General features: G+C 28.1%; 2 protein-coding genes across 2 annotated transcripts; both read left to right on the forward strand.

Moving 5' to 3' along the window:
* The first annotated feature begins 5,222 nt into the window (after positions 1 to 5,222).
* Positions 5,223 to 12,844, forward strand: LOC105259175 (cytochrome P450 4C1). Its single transcript, XM_025410738.1, has 13 exons — positions 5,223 to 5,392; positions 6,421 to 6,649; positions 7,738 to 7,847; positions 8,111 to 8,201; positions 9,135 to 9,320; positions 9,637 to 9,730; positions 10,257 to 10,359; positions 10,521 to 10,626; positions 10,856 to 10,962; positions 11,042 to 11,110; positions 11,379 to 11,547; positions 12,142 to 12,321; positions 12,568 to 12,844. Exons 2-13 carry the CDS (start codon positions 6,496 to 6,498, stop codon positions 12,732 to 12,734), a joined length of 1,536 nt encoding a protein of 511 aa, XP_025266523.1. The 5' UTR covers positions 5,223 to 5,392; positions 6,421 to 6,495; the 3' UTR covers positions 12,735 to 12,844.
* A 2,619-nt stretch (positions 12,845 to 15,463) lies between these two features.
* LOC105259173 (probable cytochrome P450 4s3) lies at positions 15,464 to 16,943 on the forward strand. Its single transcript, XM_025410741.1, has 4 exons — positions 15,464 to 15,619; positions 15,863 to 15,953; positions 16,149 to 16,261; positions 16,863 to 16,943. Exons 1-4 carry the CDS (start codon positions 15,467 to 15,469, stop codon positions 16,893 to 16,895), a joined length of 390 nt encoding a protein of 129 aa, XP_025266526.1. The 5' UTR covers positions 15,464 to 15,466; the 3' UTR covers positions 16,896 to 16,943.
* Positions 16,944 to 19,128: the final 2,185 nt, after the last annotated feature.

The raw sequence follows: 19,128 nt of genomic DNA on the forward strand, positions 1-19,128 counted from the left end.
GAATACTGGGCCCCTGCGTAAGGGCAACGCCGTACAACATCAGCAACTTTCGAGGGGGTGGAAAATCAACCCCGTTTTCCCGAAATTGACAAAAATGCGCGGAAGATCGGCGCGGGATTCGAGGGCCTTGCGAGCACAGACGAAGATCGTCACTGTACGGTGAGCTAGTGTCCTGTGCACATCAGCGAGAACCTAGAAGAGACGACCCTGAGGGAGCAGCCACCTGAACAAAATTGTAAGCCGTCGCACAAGTAGCCGATTAGAAATTTTCATCCGGGATCAGCTGGTGTCATCGTGCCGAGATACCGTCGCAGGGCGGCTATCATATAGTAATAAAGATTACCGTGAAGTTTGATACTTGTACCGTAGTTGTCGGACGCCAGCTGTCCCCGGAGTCGCGGATTTGTCCCTCTCAGGGGTGTTCGTGCCGTCAGTCCGTGGTCTTGTGTATCGTTTCCGTACCGTTTGAAAGTGTATCGTTTCTGTTAACGTTTGTTTTTTTGTATCGATACTCCGAGCGTGACGCGGCAATTTTTGGTCGAGTATATCGCATACCGGAAAGCGGGATTTGAGCGCGTAATTTCTTTGCGAGCGTGTGTTACCGAAATTAAGAGAACGGCTCTGCAAGAATATTACCCCACGCGAAATCTCCGCCGAAAAGTATTTAACGTATCGCTTGTTCGAAACTTCCGTTACGCGGATGTCGTGCTATTGTTAACGAAACAAAAGGTCGTGCTGCGACCGTTACATCGGGTAAACAATTTCCGTCTACCTCCTTGAGACTACCGTTAAATAAAGCTTTTGTTTTTCCTCAAAACATTGTCGAAAGTCATCGTTAATTGCCGTAAGAAAAGGTTCGATTCGAGTTATATCGAACTTATATAAAATACGTATACCGTCTACTTAAGATTAGAATTCTGTTCATTTCTTGGTTGTCTATTGTTCTTTACCGTTAATTATTGTTGATCGTAAAAGTTACCGTCAAAATTGTAGGGAAATTTAGGTTCGATTTATATCGATATTTAGCACGAGGCTCGCGCCTCCAGGAGTGTTCGTAAACCATCCGCGTATAATTGTCTGATCGTAAAACTCCTGTACACTCTGGTTACCGTTAATTCCGTTGATTACCGCCATAAAACTAGTTGATAATTATACCGAAATTTGTTAGCGAGACGAACGTCTCGACGTGCGAGCTGAAATCAGACGTAATTTGTTCTCGAGTTTGGTAGATATTTCGCAGCTAATGTTCACTGCCTTCGATTACCGTCATTATTGAGAGGCTAAAACTATTTTAATACCGTTTTTTTCCTTTTATTTATTGCCGACTCAGAATCGATATTTCAAGCAACCTTTCAGAGATCGTTGTATCTGACCTTCGCATCAGCCGTTATAACATGGCTTTTGTTTCCGAAATTTATAATAACCGTTATCTTTCGAAATTTAGCTGATTTCTGTTATTAGTTTATTTGTGGTTTGCTTCCTTGTACAGTTACCGATATTTACCGATTTTATCTCGATTATATTAAATTCATTTATCTTATATTAAATTCGATTATACTGTTAATTGTGTGTGTATTTTAACTTTACAATATATGTAATTATTTGTGAACCAAATAACTGAGTATTAATCATTTCTCTCTCTTAACGATAATCTAGCGCTCTCTTTCCCTTACGGTAAATAATTCGCAAAGAACTCTGCCCCTCTGCCATAAACTGAGCTTGCCGTTACGGTTTCGATATCGTGGCGCGGAAATACCGCGCCTGGCGCCTATAACCTATCTCTTTTTTTTGTTGGAGATTCTGTTACCGTACGTTACCGCCATTTTAAGATACCGTTACCGCCATTTTAAGATCCCGATACCGCCAATTACTGACACCGCCAAATTTGCACGCCTCCTCAGGAGCGGCGTTTCCGAGGCGGGCGACGGCGTCGCAATATATATATATATATATATATATATATATATATATATATATATGATCAAGATAAGTATTTAATAAGAAACAATAATAAACACTAATTAATAAAATTAATAGATATTTATTAAAGACATTTTTTCTTATTCATCTTAAACACATCTTTTTATATTTTCAAAGTTTATTTATTAAATTTAAACCGTTCTGCACTTGTAGCAAAACGCGTTTTAATATTATAAATACGTTGCACTATAATATTACTATAATCTTACATTGTAATATTTCTAAGGGTAGGCATTTCAATGTTGCCGCAAGCTTGTAGTGTAATGTTGCAGAAACATTTCGCATCTTCTTTGCAATATTACAATGTTTCAATGTTAGGTCTTTGTAACGTTTTTGGAATCTTTCGATGTTGTATGGGATTATACATTTTTAATGATAATTTTATTTTATTTTGCACAACTGTCAAAATTGAGAGCTGATTTGACAACTGCAAATAACATAAGCGAAGCAATTCGCAGCGCACATATCAGCACCGTAAAAAAAAGCAACGATCGATTACGAGACTTTCGACATAATATGCCTTTTTTAGAAAAGATTAAACAAATATTTGTAATTAAAAATAAAAATAGTTGTAATAAATATAGTTATTTTCAGCATCAACTATAAAGTTATAGTTTTTATTACTAGGTACAAGATTATTATTATCAACATTATAATAGTAATAAAATATAATAAAATATAATAGTAAAATAAAATAAAATAAAATATAATAAAATATAATGGTAATTATTATAAAAATAGAAAATCTCAACTATAATTAATTTTACTATGCAATTATATTTTTTTATTATGCAATTGACTCCTTGCTACTTGCTAAATTTCGATTGATGGATTTCAATTGCCATTACATCAGCTGAAGAATATTGATGGAGATACAAAAGAATTAAAATTCGATATTATTGGTCAAATTCGCAGAAGATATAACTATAGGCAAAATACCTATGAAAAGTGGGAGTATGATAGGAAGATACAATATCTCCCAAACTATTTACCTAGCACTGGAAGATATTTTCAAGAAATACCCTTGAGATAGAAATGGCATAAACATCGATAGCCGATATTTAAACTATCTCCACTTTGTGGACAACATTTTACTTATTAATAGCGATTTAAAACAATTGAAAGAAATGTTAATCGAATTAAATATTGTATCTGAAAGAAGCCTCAAAATGAATGTCGGGAAAATCAAGGTCATGACTCTAGAACAAACAATAATTAAAGTAAAGAATAAAATAATAAATAAAGTTAAAGATTACATATATCTAAATCATATAATAAGACTATACAAGGAAAATCAAATTAAATGGCCGAAATAGTGAAACGAATCCAAATGACATGGGTTGCAATGGGAAAGTTGGGATTCATTTTAATAGATCGCAGTATCTTAATAAATTTGAAAAAAAAAATCTTTGCATGTATATCCTCTTGGATATGAGCTACGAAAAGGCATTGACTGTAAAATCAGCTAATAAACTCAGAGTAGTGCAGCGAAGTATCGAACAAATTATGCTCGGAATCAGCCAGAGCGACCAAATTAAGAATGAGGAAATCAGAGGAAGGATAAAGGTAAAAGACATCATAGCAAGGATTATGAAAATGGAATTGGGTGGTTGGTGGAACACATAGCAAGGTAAGGAGACTAAAGTGAACAAAATATATCGTGCAATAGAGACCAAGGCAACATAGATAGAGTGTTGGCAAACCACAGAGGAGATGGATAGACGACATCAAGAAAAAAGTGGGCAAAAGATGGATTTAGGAGGCACAAAACAGATCAGAGTGGAGGAAAAAAGAGGGATTTATATCCAGGAGTGGCTAAATAAAAGCCCTTCAAGAAGAAGAAAAAAAAGAGATTAAAGAAATTATATTTTCAAAGACTTTATTGTTTTCGTTCCTTACGTTGCATTGAATTTTCATGTATTTTATCGAGTAGAAGTTTACAATTTGATAAAGAAAGAGAAAGAGATGAGATATCTTACAAGGAAAATGAAACAAATATCTCTAATGAACTTTGATGAACTTTGAATATGTTATCTAAATCAAGCTTGCATCCGATTTACACTTTTTAATCTTCTATTATCTCCACTTCTTTTGTTTCATAGCTTCTCGCGGAGACGTAAGACACTCGAGTTCAGGAATAGTATTAATTGTCATCATCGTAAATCATATGGACTTGACATGTCTTTCGCTACACTTTTAATTCAAAAGTTATTATTATTATAAGTTATAAATTATAAAATTAAAAGTAACACTAAAATGGAATATATAATAATTGTGTGTATGTGTATATACAGGGTGTTCCATTTTAACTTTGCCATCGAAATATCTCGTAAAATTTAAAAGATACGAAAAAATATTTCAAGCAAAAATTGTAGGATTTCGAGGGGGACATCTGATGATGACTTTGACTTTGATCTAAAGATCGAATTTAATGATCATTTAAAGGTCAGTTTAATTTTTTTAAATAGAACTGCCTATTTTTTATTACATATTCTTGTAGCTTATTTCGAGAGCTTGTCTAATACTATAATTAAGTTAATTTTTATTAAGTAATTTCCGAGTTATGAGGCTTGAAATCATTTCTTAATTTTACATAAACCGTAAAAGATCTTGTAAAATATTCATTTTTCGATTATCTTACCTTAATACTTTTATGTACAAAATAATGAGAGGAATCAATTAGTGTAAAGAAAACACATAGTTATTTTCAAGAAAAAATATGTAATTGTTAATTGTTGATAAAGTATAATCTCTCTCGAAATAGACCACCTGATTTGAGAGTAATAAGTGCGTTTATCACAATTAAAATAATTCAAGATTAGCAATGATTATTGTTCGTGACTTTTCTAAAAATAATACGATAAGTTACTAAATCGTTCAATGCACGTCTTTTTTATTTATTAAGCTATCGAATTGATAAAAGTTTGACCATATACATTTTTTTTCACGAAAATAAGAAAAAAAATTGATAAAAGAAATAAAATTTTTCCTTATTTGTGGTTAATATAAATACTGATATCTTGATTGAAAAAAAAATTCATTTTAATCAGAAACTGGCTACTTCAAATCTTAGTATATATGTGTCATTAATCAAAGTGAAATTATTCTCAACCGTCTGTATCTCAAGACATAAAATTTTGATTATTAATACGCTCTTGAGCTGATGAAAGGTTAAAGTATAGCCTTGCTGTTTTTATGTATTATGCGCAGAAAATCTATAGTTTACATTACGTATATTATAGATTTCTGCGCATAATGCATGAAACGCAAAGCAGCCTAGATCTCAGATTTATATTATCAGTTCGCGAAGGTTTGTTTTACTGACATGTGTATCTGCTTGGAGAGATTTACAATTTTAAATATTTTGAACATTCGGATGCTTCGGTTAATCGTATTAGGAAATCTCTATCAGGTAAATATATAAAATAAAATATATATATATATATATATATATATATATATATATATAATAACATTTTATAATAATATTGCAAAATCCCAATAATGGTTAACAATACTATAATTATTTTAAGGGCATGATTTTAACATAAATTTTTTCAAATATCACAAGTTGTTAGTTTTACATGATCTTCTGTTATAATTTTATTAAATAATTTTATTAAATATATATTATAATATTTTTGTAGAAATATATGTTTAACAGATACACAACAAAACAAAAGAAGAAATCCTTTATCATGATAATTGACAACTTTTATTATATGAAAATACAATCTAATAGAATGATAATTTTGATAAAAATTAAATAAAAATTAATAAAATAATTCTTTTGTTTATGATACAATTTGCGAATGCTTAATTAAATAGCTTTGATTTATCAAAAAAAAACTGTACGTTTACAAAACAATAAAAGTATATTATAGATTTAAAGTACTTCCAAACAAAGATTTGCACAAAAATGAATTTTAAGTGGACATTGTGATGTAATCGCTTAAAAATTTTATACATTTATACAGTTATAGACTAAATTAAAAATTATAACTAAAATGTTAATGCTAAAAACAATTTATATGTTAAATGTTTGCAACAAGAATTATTACATATACATATAAGAATTGATAAGGAATAATAAATGCCCTAATTAATGACTTTGCAATAAATTTTCACGAAATGTTATTTTTTACAATAAAATTGTAAGCAATGGTCGAAAAATTAAAAATATTTTTATTGGATTCAAACATTTTTTATTACATAAATAATATTTTTTTTCCTTTACAATGAATAAATTTATCATATTTTTCATGAATATTTAAAGTTAATCATAAATAAAAGTTGACTATAAAAAAATATAAGATTGACGCATTTCAGTAATCTTTTTATTCTCTCTCTCTCTCTCTTTCTATTTAGGATTAATATTTAGAATAGCAAGATAATTATCAATTTTATCGGAGAATTAATACTATTTATTTTGTGACACAGATGACTCAAGATTCAAAGAAACAATAAACAGAAGAAGCTTAAGTTGATAGTTAAGAATATCAACGTTAAAGAACGATGTTTATAAATATATTGTTATTATTTATATTTATTTTATCAATATATTATTATTATGTACATTATGGAAAAAAAGGACGACTTCTTCATCTTTTACCGGGACCCCCGAGCGTTCCGATTTTCGGTAATATATTTCTAGCCCGAGTATCAGCAGGCAAGTACAAAATTTTTACTCTATTTACGTAAATTGACAAGTGATTTGTCATTTATGCATACATAAAAGCAAAAATATTAAATTTATAAATCCTTTGCTCTAAAACGTATAGAAGATTATTTGTCTATTTTTAAGATAAAGATGCGCTAATATTGAAAATAACAATAAAATTAGTTGCTTAAATTTTTGAATCGATAATTCAAAATTAAATTAAAATTAGCAAATTAGAAATATGGCGTGGTAATTGCAGCTCAAGAAGGAAACAACACTTCCTTCTTTCTAATTACTCATATATTTAAAATTAAATATAATTAAATAATATAATTACATTCACAAAAATGAACGTTTTGGATCTTTTGATCCCTATTCAGCGCGATATTAACAATATGCATAACAAAATGTTATATAAGTGTGTGATCAAATTATACAAATATCTGTCCTTGATACATAAAATAGTAGAACAGGTATTAATATATATAGATGCTAAATTATATCTCACAGATATCTGGCAAATACGTTAAATTATATTAGAAAATATCTATTTCAAATAATTCTTCAAATTATTCTATTGTAATGTGCCAATGTGTTAAATCTCAATAAATCTAACAAGTAAAAATATGTATACAAAGAAATATTACGTAATATAAGTAATATACAAAATAAATGGTAAATGTTTACTTTAGGTTACACAGCTCAAAAAAGTTTTATTTTCACATATATTGTAGAGGATATAATACATTCCTAAGTAATACACCGTTTGAATTTTGCGGCGGTATCTTTTTGTTCTTAAGATATAAGATTTTGAAATCTTGAAAACATTTTGTAACGCATATATTATTAAAGTTGCACTGAAGAGAGATTAAAAGTTATCCGCAACATTCTACTTTTGTTAATGTAATTATATTTAATTTGAAATATACGAATAAATTCGAAGGAAGGAAGTTTCTTTCTTGCGCTCCAACTACTGCGCTGTGTCTCTAATATCCCAATTTTATTTAATTTTTAATTATTATTATTCCGACTAATTTTCAATTTTATTCAATTTTATTTTATTTACTTTTATTTAATTTTTGTAATATATTTTTCAGTGGAACAATGGAAATTATTGTGTACACTATGTGATAAGTATTACCCTATTTTAAAAGTATGGGGATTATTCGAATTTACTGTGTCTATCCGTCATCCAGATGATCTTGAGGTAATAACGAAATTTAATAAAATTAAATTAAATTAATAAAATTTCTGGAAAGATTTATTTTCATACAAACATTACAATTTACTTAAATTTAGGAATTTTGTATTTCACAAGAAAATTTTTCCTGATAAAAATATTTCTTAAAAAAATAAAAAGAATCGATACAGAACTCCATACATATTAGATTAAAATATGAGATACAATTAATAAATTATTTCTGCATTTGAGATTAAATGCTACTAAATAGATGTTTTCGGTGATTTTAGAAGATACTAAGCAGCACTAAGCACATCGATAAAAGTCGTACATATAATATATTACATCCCTGGTTCGGCACAGGTCTCCTCACCAGTACAGGTACCATAATAATACATATAAAAACGTACAAACTTTTTTATTACAGTTTGTTATCGTATATTAAGGGAGTATTCTAGTCTAGCGGAAAAATCGACTTTTTTCCTATTTTGAAAATATTTGATCTGGAAAATATACCCGTAAGGAGATTTAGTCCGATTCATAAAATTGACAAAATTATAGCACCTGATATTGAGCGATCTCGCCACTCGAACCACGCGGCGCACAAGAGCATTTTGTTACTTATATTTTGGTTATTTATATTTCGGTTATGTTCGGCTAGAACGGTGTTTAGGAGCAGAAATACAAAATAGCAACAAAAATTTTTTGAATTTATTGATTTGGACTTTTGCTTTAAGACATTTTCATTCCGGGGTAAAAATGATTGAAGTAGCAACTTTTCTGGCAGTTATTATCTTTAATGAAGGATTTATACCAATTTTGAAAGTTATGAACATAATGGGAGTGACTATTGATCACAGCAAACGAAGATGTACGCAAATTCTCAGAACAAAGCTCGTATCATATGCTCGGAACGGCATTCAACTGAAGTAATAGAGATGATCTCTCAATGAGATATTTCAGTTAAAAATTTTCAAAAGTAAATCAAACATCATTACTTAACAGATATTTTAATAAATTTTAGTATGTTTTTTTATTTATCAATCTATAAAGATTTAATTACAAAATAATAATTAAATTCAAGTTAATATTTTCAACATTTATGAAATTTCATGAGAAGGTATATACTTAAAGAATTATAAAAGAATTTGCGATGTAAAAAGAAATAAATGTAGAATAGTATTGTTATTTAATATTGGACAGTAAAAAAACATTAAACTAAAGAGGCACTATAGTATTTATAAGTCTTATATTCTATTCTTTATATTTTATCGCGCATAATTTTATCGCATAATTATCTTGTTTTTGTTTCAGGCATTAAATGGCAAACACGGCGAAAGATATTAACTCCTGCATTCCATTTTAATATATTAAACCAGTTTGTTGATATCTTGATCAAGGAAAGTGATTGCATGACAAAATCATTGAAGGATGTCGGAGGGACAGTTGTAAAGGATTTATTACCATTTATTAGTGAATATACGTTAAATGCGATATGCGGTAATATTCTATAAATAATTCATAATCTATTTATCTTATTTTCAATTATTGTTTCAATGATGTCAATTAAAAAATGTTCTCTTATTAAATAAATTGAATTCAAAATAGCGATATTGAAAAATATCATGCATAGTTCTTATAAACGCAGGCTATGTGCGTATCATTCCTGATTCATGAGTAATTTAAATAATTGTTCTCATTTAAAAAGTAATATTAAAACGCACCAGAGGACAAAGTTGTTTCTTCTGGCATAGACAACCATATTGTGCATTTTATGTTCAATTCTGAAACACTCTTTACGATAAATGCATTTTAGAAACTGCCATGGGTGTCTCTTTGCAAAAACTCGGCGAGTTCCAACAACAGTATCGGAATGCAATTCATGAAATAATTGAATTGATACTTTATAGGTAATTTAATGTATGAGAACATAATAAATAATTGTGTGACATATCTATGATCCTCCATTATAATGATGTAGCTATACATTTTAAAAAATAGATTGATTATTAAAGTCATGTGAAGGTGAACAACTGTTTATATTAATGTTTAATATAAATATCGATTTTAAACTCGTAATTAGCAATTAAAATGTATTGTACATGCTCCATTAAATGTTTTATTTTACATTGCATTCAATTTTAAATTTATTGAAAAATTAAGCAAAATGAATTGTGTGGGCAATAAAATTTGTATATTAAAAAATATTTAGCTTTGATGAAAAAAATTTTAATTAAAACAAAAATACAATGTTTTTAGAAGATTCAACATAACTTTTTTGTCACATGTATAATTAAAAATTTTTTATATATTGTCTATAATCTATAATTATTTAGAGTTAAGATTACTCTATTACCTCATGATGGCTTTAAATAAGGTTTTTACAAAATAACATTGTTATTGAGATTATATAATTATAAATGAATTTCGGTTTAGAGCGATAAGGCCTTGGTTGCTTAATGATTTCTTATTCTCACTATCGTCACAAGGAAGTAGACAAAAAGAGGTCTTGAAGATATTGCATGGATTTACAGAAAAAGTACGTTATAAATTATGTTATCTTAAGTCCTTCAAACACTTTTAAAAATTACAATAAATCTCATATTAATTAATCAGCATATTACATTATTAATACTTGTAATGTAACATAATATGCCATTGCTATTTAATACAAAAATTAAATATTGTACTCGTGTATAGGTCATCGCGGAAAGAAAACTTTATCATGAACGCACAGGTAATCGATACTTACAGAATCTTGAAGATGATAAAGAGACGGAGGCAGAAGATATTGAAGTATTTGGAAGTATGTAAGAAATCAAAGCTTTTAACTTAAATTCGACTTTGCAATCTAAAATTATAAATTATACCTGCTCTATTTACACTAAATATATGTATAACACGAAATGATGCAATACATGTTTGCTAAGAATAAATTATTACTGTTTGTAAGAAAGTTTAAATTTTAAATTAGAACAATGTTATATAATTCAAGCGTTATATTCAAAAATGAGATAATCGCTAATGATTTCTAGTTAAAAAAAAACGGCTAGCCATGTTGGATCTTTTAATAGCGGCATCCCGAGAGAGTTCTTTAACTGATTTAGACATAAGGGAGGAAGTCGATACCTTCATGTTTGAAGTACGTATATGTAATATTTTGTTTTAATTTTTGTACATATTATTTAAGCACATATAACAATATGACAATCTGATTACAGGGTCATGATACTACAGCAGTGGGTATAATGTTTGCTTTATTATTATTAGCTGAACACAAAGATATTCAGGTATACCTCAATATCTTATGATATATTATTTAAATTGCGATTTTTATTAAAAGTAGTACAAATATCAAGATTTTCTTCACAGTATATTTTTCTATACATATATCAATATATAAATTTCGAAAAAAATTAAAGTATCTCAAAACAAATATGAACAATATATTTTATTTCAAATTTATTTATATATATATATAATTTATTTATATATTTATTTATATATATAAAAACCTGAATTGAAAAATATTTTTTAAAATTATTATCAATGACATAGGAACGTGTGAGAGTTGAAGTTAATACCGTGATGCAAGAGAACGGAGGGAAATTTACCATGAAATCATTGCAAAATTTATCATATTTAGACAGATGTTTACGAGAAACACTACGTTTGTATCCCAGTGTGTTTTTAATATTTCGAGATACTGCGGAAGATGTAAAACTACGTAATTAATCACTTTATTATTTTTAAATATATGTCGCATATATTATCGAATGTAAAAGAATCCCTCACATTTTATATGAAAAAGGTGGCTTCGGTCAAATTGGGTGAAATTGAAATATGTTGTAGTTTAGGTGGTTTTGATCAAAAGTTTCCTAAGGCAAGAAGTTCAAAAATCAAAAGTATAAGAGATATGATGATTTGAAATGGGTGGTATTGAAGTTTAAAAAGCATCTGTTTTTGAATACATAGATTAAATTAATATATAAATGTTTGAAAAAAAAAATTTATATATAATGTGTGTCACTTCTACAATATTTTTTAAACTTAACTACTACTTTCTTCAAATCGTATCTTTTACACTTTTGATTTTTGGACTTTTTGCCTCAGGAAACTTTTGATCAACACCACCTAAATTACAACTTATTTCAATTTGTCCGAAGCCACCTTTTTCATATAAAATTTGGGATTCTTTAATACATATAAAAATTTAATACATATATTATATTGTATTTTACAAATACAATATTATGTATATTTTACTTTTTTCAAAAAAACCTTATTTATGTAAATTTTGAAATTTTGTAATACTTTTCAGATTCGTATATCATACCTGCTGGAACAAGCTTACATCTTAATATTTACGGAGCTCACAGGGATCCTAATTTTTGGCCAAATCCGGAAGTATTTGATCCTGATAGATTCTTGCCCGAAAACATACGGAAGCGTCATCCTTATTCCTACCTACCATTCAGCGCAGGACCGAGAAATTGCATAGGTGAATTGGTTGGGATTTTCATTTCTCTTCATGCTGATAGTTTTTGAGATACTTCGAATTTTGTATATTATTATTACGAGTATTATATATCATTATATATTATTATATATTATTATTATATATTATTTATATATATAATATTTATATATAATATTTATATATAATATTTATATATAATATTTATATATATTATATATACATTTATATATATAAATATTTATATATATTATTATATATAATTATTAGGTCAACGATTCGGCCTGTTGGAATTGAAGGCTATGATAGCTCCTTTGGTGCACAATTTTTATTTGGAGCCCATCGAAGATTTGAAGGATATTCAACTGAAGACCGATATAATACTTCGTCCTTCTCATCCGGTTCATGTGAGATTCATTCCCATCACATGCAAATAGCTGTTTAAAACTAACACAAATACGTGAATGTAAGATGTGCAAATTGCGAGAAATATATGCAATATTATATATGCAATTATAAACAAAATACACATTGTATATAAACATTATATTTAATTGTAAAAATATGAAGGTGGATATGGTTTGCTAAAAAAATATAGATATTTTTCAACATTTTTAACATTTAAAAATCAATATGGTTCTCATTTGAAAAATAATTATTTGACTAGAAAGTGATTAAAATTTCTTATAAAATTGCGTAGAAATGTCGTAAAAGTACGATTCGATCACTCCGCGTCGTCCTCGCTGAAATAGCCGACTATTTAATCACGCCGATCGGGAGCTTATGAAACGATCTTCTTTAATTAATATCTTGAAATTTTACATGGTTGTTTGCAAAAGTGATATTTAGAACTTTTTAGTTCAGCGATATCTATTTATGGTTTTTCTCTGACACTCGATAACTGGGACACTCTGTACATATATATATATTAAAATTGTTCTTGAAAGTAATTGTGATAAAATAATATAGCTGATGAGGAATCAATAATTAAAGAAATAGAAATCGATGAAAAATCGAAAGTCGTGCATAGTGTATTAAACAACAAACCAAGCAGTATATCAAATGATATACTTCCGATACATTATAACATGCATTTAATATTACTCAATAATTATCTCATTAACTAATGCATGATCACTTTAAATATTTCTTATGCAAAACAATACATAAGTTTTCATGCACCGTATTCATCGGATGTAACAGCATTAGCATTACCTCAAAATAATGGTACGATTTATGAAATATTGATAATTGACCTTCATTATTTCTTCACAGTTTATCTTTCAAGGTCAATTTTGAGATTGATAGAAGCACTTTTAGAAAAAAAGTTGTATACAAAAGCTTTTTATTTTTTCACGTATAATTTAAATCTGTAATAAAAAATACCATGTTCCCCTAAAAAAATTCAACTTTCGATCTGGATGGCGTATTTCCGGTCGGAATCAAAAGTTGAAAATATCACCATCTGATAGAACGTACCCGATTTACTTAAAAATAGTTTGCAATTTTTGATAAAAGTCATTTATTTTCATTTTAAAAGGGATATTCTGAGATACTCTGTATATGAGTTATTAAGTTCTTTTTCCTCGTTGTAATAAGATGCAATTTTGGAATGCAATTTTCAAAAATTATAATTATTTTTGCAAAAGATAAAGCAGATTTAAACAATAAAAAATATTTTAGCACCATTTTTTTATAAAACAATATTTATAGACTTAACACTTTTTTTATTATCATGTTCCTTTCATGTTCAACTTTTTTAATGTGTTAATCGATTCATTAGATTAATGATATAAAGATGCAGATGCAGAATTACAATATTTTGCAAGCTGAGCATTACAAATTTTAGTAAACTAAAATCTCTGTAATAATAAAGCTCGTTAATACGAATTAAGAAACATAAATACAATAAACAGCCTGATACGAGCTAAACTGTGGATGATAGGTCAGTTAAAAAAACAAAAGGGTAAAAAAAGTATGTCAATAAGTCGCATTTAGAGAAACTTAAGAAAGCGACAAAAAAGTGAGACGTTTCGATGCTTACTTGCATCTCTTCAGTCACGAAGTGTTAAGATTCAAAAATATGGTGATCGCATCTCGAATATAAAGTCAACGTGTGTTGTGTGACAGCTTGGTTTCTGATAAAAATTACATACGTAAAATTAGATACATGAAACATAAAAGATTAAATAAAGAAAAAATTGCGTGAAACTTAAGGAAACCGTTACAATTAAAATAGATCATTTGTAAAAAATCTTACCAAATCTCCTAAAATTTGAAACCTCCACACAGACTCGAGTCTTAGTATTAAAAATTAAAAACATTGTTGCGGAAACGATAGACAGTAAGACAATGTGACAATATGTTATTCTCACCGCAATATAAATAGATCAAGATTAACAAGTACAATGCGAGACAAACAAACTATCATAATGAATCTAATAGTGGAAAATATATATTATTTAAAGCTGGTAAATCCTCAATTTTATTTAATCCATTTTTTTTTGGTTTTTGATGAAAATCATTTCCGAAATCAATCTTTTAAAGTAATGGGGTTCATGGTCCAATATTTTAATTTCATCCCATCCTATAGAGTGATTTTCATTAATAATATGGTCAGTGATAACCGACGATTTAAAAGGCTGTCTAAAAGGAAATAATGTAGTTTATAGAATTGATTGTTTATAGAATGATTGCGACGCTTCTTACGTGGGACAGACAAAGAGACATCTTGAAACTAGATTGAGGGAGCACAAGAATAATGTTGGAAGAAGTGACACTTCGTGACTGAAGAGATGCAAGTAAGCATCGAAACGTCTCACTTTTTTGTCGCTCTCTTAATAAATGAGACTTATTGACATTCTTTTTTACCCTTTTGTTTTTTTAATTGACCTATCATCCACAGTTTAGCTCGTATCAGGCTGTTTATTGTATTTATGTTTCTTAATTCGTATTAACGAGCTTTATTATTAAAGTATTTTAATTTATATGTATAAATATGTCTTCGGTTGTTTGGACGTAAACGTAGACTTAACCGAGAACATACTCGGTTGACTTGATAATAACAAATATAAATATATGAACAAACATCTCATCTATTGTGTAAATAAAAATATAAATATATGAACAAACATTTCATCTATTTTCGATAAATTATCGACTTGCACAAATGCAAGTCCTCCGTATCACTATATTTATAATATATTTTTTAGTGGAACAATTGAAATTATTGTGTAAACTATGTGATAAATATTACCCTATTTTAAAAGTATGGGGATTATTCCAATTTACTGTGTCTATCCGTCATCCAGATGATCTAGAGGTAATAAAAAAATTTCTGAAAAGATTTACATAATTCTCTATAAACTCAATAGACATTATTTTAGCTAGAGATTTAGGAATTTTGTATTTTACAAGAAGATTTTTGCTGAAAATATTTCTTAAAAAAAAACGAATCGATACAGAACTCCATACAAATTAGATTAAAATATGAGATACAATTAGTAAATTATTTGTACATCTGAGATTGAATGCTATAATAAATAGATGTTTCTGGTGATTTTAGAAAATACTAAGCAGCACTAAGCACATCGATAAAAGTCGTTTATATAATATAATGCATCCCTGGCTCGGTACAGGTCTCCTCACTAGTACAGGTAACATAATAATGTTAACATATAAAAACGTACAAACTTTTTTATTACAGTTTGTTATCGCGTATTAAGGAAGTATTCTAGTCGAGCGGAAAAATTGACTTTTTTTTGCATATTTTGCAAATATTTAGTATGGAAAATATGCCTGAAAAAAAATGTAGCCAATGAGCATTGTGTCAGCATTTATATTTCGATTAGGTTTGGCTAGTGAATTGCTGGAACATTGTTTAGGAGCAGAAACACAAGATAACAATGAAAATTCTTTTACTGCATTGATTTGGACTTTTGCTCCACAACACCTTCATTCTGGGGTAAAGATTGTTTAAATGGCAACTTTTCTGGTAGTTAAGGAAGATAGCCGGAGAGTCATGAAAGTGATGAACTAACTTTTTTTCATAATTTTATTAAATTTTGTATACCGCGCTTATTTATAATTATTTTTTAATAAAAAAATTTGGAAATATACTTGAAGTATGTACATATAAATATGTTAGAGAAAACTATATCCCAATAAAACTTATTCTTTTTAAACAAATTCGCAAAAATGGCATACAAATTCGATTTTTAGACTAGATTACTGCTTAAATTTTTAATTTTAAATCAAACATCATTACTTTTTAATAAATTTTAATATATTTTTTATTTATCAATCTATAAACATCTAATTACAAAATAATAATTCAATTCAAGTTAATACTTTCAATATACTTACCGTAAAAATTTTATGAGAAGATATATTTAAAGGATTATAAAAAAGTTTTGCGATATAAAAAGAAAAACGTAGAATAATATTGTTATTTAATAATGGGCAGTAAACATTAAATTAATTGTAAGAGAGGCACTATAATATTTATAAATCTTATATTCCATTATTTTATCGCACAAGGTCGCTTTATTTTGTTTTTGTTTCAGGCGTTAAATGGCAAGCACGACGAAAGATATTAAGACCTGCGTTCCATTTTAATATATTAAATCAGTTTGTTGATATCTTGATCAAGGAAGGTGATTGCATGACAAAATCTTTGAAGGATGTCGGAGGAACAGTTGTGAAGGATTTATTACCATTTATTAGTGAATATACGCTAAACGCGATATGTGGTAATATTCTAAATGACTATAACTTAAGAAAAGAATGTGTTTCTACATGAAGTATTACACACACACACACACACACACACACACACACACACACACACACACACACACACACACACACACACACGCACGCACGCACGCACATAATAATACAGTGAAAATAAATAATATTCGATTTTTTATGCTCAAAACTAACAATAAAATATTCACCCATAATAATCTTCGATTGTTCAATCTCGACAGAGTGTCCCAGAATTTGGCGGACACGAAATGTACAGCTGTCCGTGCCAGAAGAAGCAACTTTTTCCTTTGGCAAATATTTGTCTAAACATTACTTTTTAAATAAAAACAACTTTAAGCTAACCAGTCAGTGCTCTAGACTTGAATCAGATGCGTGTACATGAGTGTTAGCAGAGTCGGATTTTTCACGCGTGGTAATGACGATTAACCAGCGATATATCAGTTTATAGACGAAGTTAATTTAACAGGCTTAACCAAACTCATCTGACTGCTTCAATTGAATGATTAATAGTGATTATTATTTTGAATTTATGATTTTAAGTTCAGTAAAGTTGAGAAGTTAACAATATATACTTCTCATATTTTCTATAAAAAAATATTTTTTATTTATTTATATTTTCAACAAATGTGTTTTGTTTAACGAATCTTTTTCTGTTCTAGTTTAATTAAATTTCTTATAATTATATACATATAAATATATATTTACATAAGCAAAAAAATGTATCGCTACCATTAGTAAAAAATTTTCACGGGTAAGCGGTACATCTTTTTATCTACATTAGATACTTTATTGAGACCGTGCGTGCGCATAAAAAACCTGACCTATTTGCCAACATTGTACGGCGTGTATGGCACTTGAGGCTGTACGTTATTTTATGTTTATTTTTTAATATTTAAAAACGTTGGAATTGAAATTATTCACGTGTTATCTAATCCATTAATTTTATTTTCAATCGTTGTTTCAGTGATATCAATTAGAAATTGTTCTCTTATTAAATAAATTATATATTCAAAATATCGATATTGAAAAATATCATGCATAATTCTTATAAACGCAGACTGTGTGCGTATCACTCTTAATTCATAAATAATTTAAATAATTGTTAAATTGTTAAAAAGTAGTATTTAAACGCACTTTTATCACAGGCAAAAGTTACTTCTTCTGACACAGACAATCATGTTGTGCATTTTATATCCACGAATTCTAGATCACTCTGTATAATAAATACATTTTAGAAACTGCCATGGGCGTCTCTTTGCAAAATCTCGGCGAGTTCCAACAACAGTATCGAAATGCAATTCACGAAATAATCGAATTGATACTTTATATGTAATTCAATATGTGAGAGTATAACAAATAATTATAAATATGTAACATATTTATGATCCTTTAAATTATTATAATGATTTAGTTATACATTTTGAAAAATAAATTTATTATTAAGAAATCATGTTTTCACATGATTTCTTAATAATAAATTTCTTAATAATAAATCTCTCATGATTTCTTTGAATGAACAATTAGTGTTTATATCAATATTAAATATCGATTCGTTTAAGTCTAATTAGCAATTAACATATATTGTACATGCTCCATTAAATGTTTTATTTAAAATTGCTTTTAATCTTAAAACTATTGAAAAATTAAGAAAAATGAATTGTGTGGGCAATAAAATTTGTAGAGTAAAAAATATTTAGATAAAAAAATATTTAGCTAAAAATACAATGTTTTTAAAAGATTTTACATAACATTTTCGTCACACATATAATTTTAAATTTTTCATATATTGTCTATAATCAATGATTATTTAGAGTTAAGATTACTCTATTACTTCATGATGGCTTTAAATAAGGCTTTTACAAAATAACATTATTATTAAAATTATATAACTACAAATGAATTTTGGTTTAGAGTAATAAGGCCTTAGTTGTATAATGATTTATTCTCACTTTCGCCACAAGAAAGAAAACAAAAAAAAATCTTGAAGATATTGCATGGATTTACAGAAAAAGTATGTTACAAGTCATTTTATCTCAAGTCCTTCAAACACTTTTAAAAATT

Source organism: Camponotus floridanus, unplaced genomic scaffold, assembly GCF_003227725.1.
Source record: "Camponotus floridanus strain SB8 unplaced genomic scaffold, Cflo_v7.5 scaffold34, whole genome shotgun sequence".
Lineage (NCBI taxonomy): Eukaryota > Metazoa > Arthropoda > Insecta > Hymenoptera > Formicidae > Camponotus > Camponotus floridanus.

Coding starts and splice junctions, on each gene's coding strand:
- LOC105259175 (XM_025410738.1), top strand. CDS start 6,496: ATGTTTATAAATATATTGTTATTATTTATATTTATTTTATCAATATAT. Junction 9,321..9,636: donor TACGTTAAATGCGATATGCG/GTAATATTCTAT, acceptor AATGCATTTTAG/AAACTGCCATGGGTGTCTCT. Junction 10,360..10,520: donor TGCATGGATTTACAGAAAAA/GTACGTTATAAA, acceptor ACTCGTGTATAG/GTCATCGCGGAAAGAAAACT.
- LOC105259173 (XM_025410741.1), top strand. CDS start 15,467: ATGCAAGTCCTCCGTATCACTATATTTATAATATATTTTTTAGTGGAA. Junction 15,620..15,862: donor GTCATCCAGATGATCTAGAG/GTAATAAAAAAA, acceptor TGGTGATTTTAG/AAAATACTAAGCAGCACTAA. Junction 15,954..16,148: donor AGGTCTCCTCACTAGTACAG/GTAACATAATAA, acceptor TATTTCGATTAG/GTTTGGCTAGTGAATTGCTG.